The following is a 6,955-nucleotide window of genomic DNA, read 5'->3' as shown; positions in this document are numbered from 1 at the left end:
TCCATTTCTATCCTTTGCTGTTTCTTCTGCACGCGAATATTTTTGTAGCCTTCTACTGTTTTGGCGAGATGATGGCGGACTTTGAATCGACTGATGTTGCGACTCTTTAAGCAACCACTGAAAATAGTAGATAGAGGACATCATTTGTAGATATTTGGCGTTTTAAAAATAGGAAATTATTGTTTTACCTAGTGAATGAGTAATATTTTTCATTTTTATGCTACTGTTAAAAACTTATTAATATGTAAATTAATTAAATATATGGGTAGAATGTTTTAATTCAAGTTTTCCGAGGAAATAAGTCTCGAAAAGTGTAAGTGTCTTCATGGGTTTGCACAGAAAGATGGAATTAGGAAGAGAATATCCCAGAGTTGGGCCACCTTGGGTATTTATTGTCATTCGATATACTATTCAAACTGCTAACATATACAACCATTCAAAACTATCCGACCGCCTAACCTTAACCAACAATTTTTGCAAAGCCAACATCTGCTGCAATTAAAATAAATGATCAGACGACAAACACTGGGAAAAGGGAATGTTGCAAAATTTGAGTTATTGAGCTTCTTTAATTTTCTGTCACTCCAGCACATAAGCTCACTGTTAGCCGAGGATTTGGCTCGAGTAACATGTACTTGACTTGTTACGGAAGTACCCCATGGAAATTTCGTCACCAAACCGGAAAAGTTATTATTATTTACAGTAGCCTACCGGTAAATATAGGTTTTTGATGAATCCAAGGACACTTCTAAGGCCTGATTTATAATGTCTCGTCAAAGCGAATTGTTAGTTTATGTGAATGTTAACTTCACTTGGAGGTAACCGATAATTCCGATTTTATGTGCGAATAAGATTTTTTATTGTTGAATGTAAACATTTTAACTGTAGCAGTATTATCTGCCAGCTATTGAGCTATTTAAGGATTGTTTTGGACTTAAATAGCGGTCATAAAATTTAGTTCCGGCCTTCACTGGAGGTTAAAGTTTACCTTCAGTTTAACGGAACATTATAGAACCTGGCCTAAGTTTCTTTTAAGATAACGCTAAATTACACATCTTACACTACAATAAGCAATTCTTTTAACACTGCATAACTTGTGCCTGCTTTCATTCCGTCCAACATGCCTCGTATTTCCTTCCCGTTGCCTCGGTTATCCAACATGTTACCGTATGTGACTTTTTGTCACTCTCATCAAATGTCCATTGCTACTTATAGCGTATTGCATTAATTTTTCCTATCTGAGAGATCTTATACGCATTAATATGTTAGAAGAAGATATAAAATAAACAAGTACTGAAGCTATTAATACTATTTTGAATGTTTTTGTACCATTTCATTCGAAATGGTACAAAGCCATATGGAATACGAATATGCCACAAAAACATTCTATTCATTAATTCTCAAATTACCCTACCATTTACACATGCCATGTTATCGTTGCCCATCTGGTTGCAGATTGGCTAGCCTTTTACAAAGAGAAGGGGATTGATGACGAAATCAATAGGAAAAGTTGTAAAGAAAAGACTATTTAAAAATGTAAATAAGGAGCAGAAGTCTTGCATTGCGCTGAACCTCGGTCATTGGAGCAAGAAGGTAAGTCTAAATGGGAGCCTTACCCCAAGTACTTGATGTGGCTAGGGAAGAGTAAGGTTGGTTCGGAGAAATCCAATGGAGTCAGAACAATTACCGGAGATACTGAGAGAGGTAATGGGATGCTGAAGACGGTAAATATAGGGGGAAAAACTGAGAAATTGAGGTAAATGGGAGAAGAGATTAGTCATTTTGGATGGAGTGATGGGAGGTATAAATGCATGAATGAATGGAATGAGTCATAGTAATACGTACCATGGGATTTAAGAATATTTTGTGGCGTGTTAGTTAGGGCTTAGGAACACGGTACTGTGTAGTATCAGGGTTGATCAAAAACAAACCTTAACCGAGAGACTACAGCTAATAATAGAATGGGCAAGATATGTAAAATGTGGAATTGAGATAGACCACTAGGTAGGCCAATTGGGGTAAAAAAATCCGAAATTGAACGCATTGTTGGATTAGCTAAATGCAAGGTGAAGAAAAAATTATTTTTAGTTAAATTCTATTTTAAATAGGAGAGAGCTGCAATTTCACCAGGGTCAATGGTGAAGTTTGAGTGCGCATTTGGGCCAGTAATCGCAGTTTGGTGGGAAAATATGATATTGCCATTTCTACAGTCGCTTTCCGAAAATATATACCACCGTATAGTTCTCATTTTGCTGAACATTAAACGAGTCTTCATCGACAAATACGATTGCAGTCAAGTAATGGCCATTGGAGGAGGAATAAGATAATCGGTATATTTGCCCAGAAGAGTAGCTCGCAAGATTCCAAGCCTTAGGTTCTTGGGTTTATTTTTTTATTTCATTCCCTAAATATAATAAATTAATTCTAATGTATCGAATTTCGTTAATGTATGACAGCTGATAGAGAAAATTTATAGTAAATAGAATAACTAATGGAATAGATACATGTTTTTTTAGCATTTCAATCCTACGATTGGTTTACTGCAGCACATATCTTTTCCATTCTATTGTATTTGAATGCAAGACAAGGCTGCATATTCAAGGGAGAATAATGTGGTGGTTTCCCGTTGCCTTCCACGCCGGAGTACTGCGGCCAATGCCGTGCACCTCACTCTTGCTTGCAGCTGTGGCAGCTGATGCCGGGCCGACCAACACAAATGTTCATTGACTGCCCAAGCGGGCAAGCACAAACCGTCCCGGTGAGTGAAGTCCCACCTTTACCGGTCATTGTACATAAGAAACGCATGGCGATGAAGAAAGAAACATGGATGAGGTGGAAGTGTGGTTTGCGAGAAGGAGAAACTTAAAACTAAAAATAAAATATGAACTCTCAACCTAACAAGAAAGGAAAGCTGACAGGGAACGGCTTTTTATAAAAAAAAGAACGTCAGTAGCAGCACTAACTGCCCACCGGTACACTCTGAGCATAGAGCGGTACAAAAATCGGTCTGCGCCACCAGTGCCTAAAATGGTGGAACTGTTGCCTTTCACCATAGGTTTAGGGGTCTATTTTTCTCGTTGCCTCGTTCCGAAAAACCATTATTGTGGTTTTTATGTTAATGTGTAGATTCATGTATTTAATGTAAAAATGTACCCATTAAAATGGGAAATTTATGAATTTAACAATATGCGATTTATTTGTAATGAGTGTTCCCGTAACAAATGAGCTCGAGAGAATCTAGAGTTAACTGAGTAAAATTCTAAATTCGCACATAATTTCGACGGAGAACATAGTTAACAGTTAGTTTTAATCGCCAGTTTCGACAAGATAAGAAAAATGCACGTATTCATAACACCTTACAGGTGTAACTTACTTACCTGTAAGAGCACAATGTGCAATATGGGAAATTCAGCATGAAACAGAGTTTACAAATTATGTGATATACTTTATTAGTAATTAATTATTTGATATACACTTGCGTTGTTGATATTTCAGTCCATGATATGAAGTGAGGACCCACGGAGATCATCTTGAGCTGCGAATGAATATTGGCAAAAGTTCTACTTACCTGTTCGCACACATTCCACGCTTTGCATTGTATCATAGTAATAAATGCCTTGTAGTTTTATGAGTCACTACGATCAAAAACGTTTGGTAAACACTTGAAGATCCATAATAATTTGGTAGTTTTGAGTAGGGCCTTAGCCAGAATCTGAGACAACCCCTATTCCGTCCCCAGACTATTTTTATCCCTTGTTGTGCAGTGGAAATCATCAGCGCCAGAAATATTCAGCATCCAAAACCATTATTTCGTCACTATGACGCCCCCATCCTTCCCAATATTGCATCACCCGGGGGGGGGGGGGGCTCGTAGGGCAAGTAGAGCCTCGGTTATAGGACATAGTTGCGGTCAAGGGTCAATAGAGTAGTTTACAATATACTATTCTTCTCGGTGATGATTTGCCCAGACAGAGTGTTGAATTCAAATTCAATTACATCTTATCTAAGCGACACCCCGCAAGCCGCCGGAAGTTCGTATGGTGGCGGGTGTTAGGGCACAAGCCAAGCATGCAGGATTATTAATTTATGCATTCATTTGAACATATGTTTTCTCATATACAAACACACTCATGCACATACATGCCTATATGCATCAAGCAATAATTGCTCTGTTTCACTAATTCATTGAATATGAGTATTTAAGTTAGTTTAATATTTCAAAATCTTCTATTTCTCCATGGTACTATGCAAGCCACCGCTAGGGTGTGTGGCAGGGGGTGAGATTACACACCAGGTATGCAAAATCAAAAAATAAGTTTTCTTGATTTGCAGTCACAATAAATTTATGTTAAGTAATTCAAATAATATAGCTCGTGATTACTGAAGGTGCGTGAACTATGGTATCCTTCTCTAAGCATACGAGAGGAGCTGTTCGTGACAAGAAGGAGGAAGGAAGAGCGAAGAACTTTCGGCAAACGAGGAAGGGGTAGGAATAGGATAGGAATGTTGGGTGCACGTTATGAAGGGTGAAATTAAGTTTTCGGTATGGAAGAAGTGTTTCTGCAGTGTAGGATATCAGGTGATGATTTGTTAGGGGAGGCAAGGATTTGTGTCGTTGTACAGTTTGCGTATATACAAAACCTACCTTAAACGGTAGAATACAAGTAATAATACGTTATATATCTTGTACAAGTCTTCATTTGTTTGACGGATGATGTTTTACGTCGAAACTTGGGTCGCATTCACATAAATATTGTGTGGAAAAACTAGTATTCGTGTTTCAATTCAACATGCAGCACATATTTTAGGTTTTATACAAGACTCCAACCTTTAAACGTTCATACGTGATTCCTACTTGGATTTTTGCTTTAAACACACCATACTCGTAGTCGCTCTTCTTGATGGACACAAGGAGACAAGGTTTATTTTTCTATAAAATACATTTATTCACTAAATCTCAGTTCAGTAACCTCAAAACCATGAAGTCCGATCCATTTGTACATTTGAATGTTTATTAGCACTTCTCCTCTCATCGGAGCTTTCACTTCCTCCCCTTGCTTCACTTGCACTGAAAAGACCCTTCTCACGCAGGTGCACAAGCATTAAGTTTTCCATTTGACGTTCACTGACGAGGGCAAAAAATTGAAAAATTGCGTATTTAAATACGCAAACAGATCTAATATATTTTAAAAAAAGTTACCAATCGCAGCTAAGATTTGCGATATCGTTCAGTCCTCCGGCGTAGAATAATATGCCAAACGAACCTATAAGTATACATGGCAAATATTTCGTTATTTTTTTCCAACGCGGCAAACACTCAAGACGTTGCTACTCCTGAAGAGGATCCCCAACTTTTGGATTTCGAACTGTTACAACAATCATCCTGTGCAAATTGCCTCATTTTTCATCTTCAACAAATGCAATAAATACCCTAACTGTGATCATATTATTACTTGAGATCACACTATGTATGAAAAAATAAGTTGAAATGATAAATACATTAAGATATACATAATAAGGATTTTTGGAACCGATTCAGGAAGGCACAAAGAGAACACCACAGTATTAAACCGGGGTTCGTACGATAAAGTCAACTCTATAAATGCAATCTGATAGAACAGTTTAATTTCACTGAAATAATGATCGGTAATTTTCAATCAATCATTAGCTATTCATCGCTTTTCAAGCACCTTGACTTCATTTTCATTCGGCCTTCACGTGACTTCAATTCGGCGAAAAACTTTAAGTAAATAATAAGCGGATTACATCAATTGGTGCTTCATGTGAAGATTTATGAAGGTGCTGCTCTGCTTATTCATATAATATCGCTCCAAGTATTGCTGGAATCAAAAGAAGAGGGTTTCAGAGGATCTCAGGTTGGCTTGACGTCAAAACTTTCATGCCGACTTTTTAGATTCCACAACGTTTCGACCATCTGGCATGACTGCATCTTTGTAAAGAGAAGCGGGGAACATGAATTCGACGAACGTCATCTTCTTCTCGGGTGATTAGCGAGGAGGACTCGAAGTAGCGCAAGAACGGGGATCATCAAGTTGGTGTTTGTGCACCATGCACGGTGTATCACTGCAATGCACTGACCTCCGGCTGAGGAGGCGGCGGCAGCGATGTTCTGGGTATGAGGCGGAGCCGAATTCCTTTCTTCGGGACGAGCACTGTGTTTGGAACGACCACGAGGTCATCTTGGTTGTTCAACGACTCCACGCGATATTTCCTCAGTATCGAAGAAAGCGCCGTTTTTTCGGCCAGGACTGCAAACTTCTGACCTGTGACGGCAGAAAGAAAAAAACTTCATCAAAGAGTGTAGTTTTAGACTCTTTTTTTTTCATTGAAGTACTCTGCAAGCCACTGCTAGGGTGTGTGGCAGGGGGTGAATACACACCATACTAATTTTTACTCTAACACGACCATACCGCGGTCGGACAATGTTATTATTATCCCTTATCGTTCGTGGAAAAAATAACATCTTAAAAGTATCTATTCTACATTTATTCTCTCTAATTTTATTGGCATGATCTCTTCCACCGGAGTACGATGGGGGTAATGATACATTTTCAACATCACTGCTAACGAGACGTCCTTCCAATTTATGCAAGACATTTAATCTGTAATTTAACCTTCGCTCCATGAGTGATTCACAGCCTGGCTGCTCTATTATTTTGAATACGCTACTAAGTATATCGTAACGATGTTTTATAAATCTAGCTCCTCTAGGCTGCATGTGATCCATTTCGGCAATTAATGCAGCTTCGTGAGGATCCCATATACTAGCAGCATATTCTAAATGAGGCCTAACCAGCGACAGATAACATTTCTCTTTGGCCTTTTCATCACATTTACCCAGGACTCTTGCAATAAACCCTGATTTATATTTCGTCGGCACAGCTTCCATTCAAAGTTACTATGTTTCTCATAATATGAAACAATATCGCGTGCT

The 6,955-nt window shown here is 38.4% G+C and overlaps 1 protein-coding gene across 1 annotated transcript in view; it reads right to left on the bottom strand.

The window, feature by feature from the left end:
* Positions 1–4,990: 4,990 nt before the first annotated feature.
* The window catches only part of LOC139691560 (cytochrome P450 4C1-like), a 52,545-nt gene continuing 50,580 nt past the window's right edge, over positions 4,991–6,955 (bottom strand). The window contains exon 14 of the mRNA XM_071589434.1: positions 4,991–6,284. Within this exon, the coding sequence (XP_071445535.1) occupies positions 6,082–6,284 (203 nt within the window). The 3' untranslated portion in view covers positions 4,991–6,081. The remainder of the gene's footprint in view (positions 6,285–6,955) is intronic.

The sequence above is a fragment of the Hetaerina americana genome, unplaced genomic scaffold (assembly GCF_022747635.1).
Source record: "Hetaerina americana unplaced genomic scaffold, ioHetAmer1.1.p SCAF_38, whole genome shotgun sequence".
Lineage (NCBI taxonomy): Eukaryota > Metazoa > Arthropoda > Insecta > Odonata > Calopterygidae > Hetaerina > Hetaerina americana.
The sequence above is the reverse complement of the archived record's forward strand: the minus strand, read 5'-3'. Positions and strand labels throughout refer to the sequence as shown.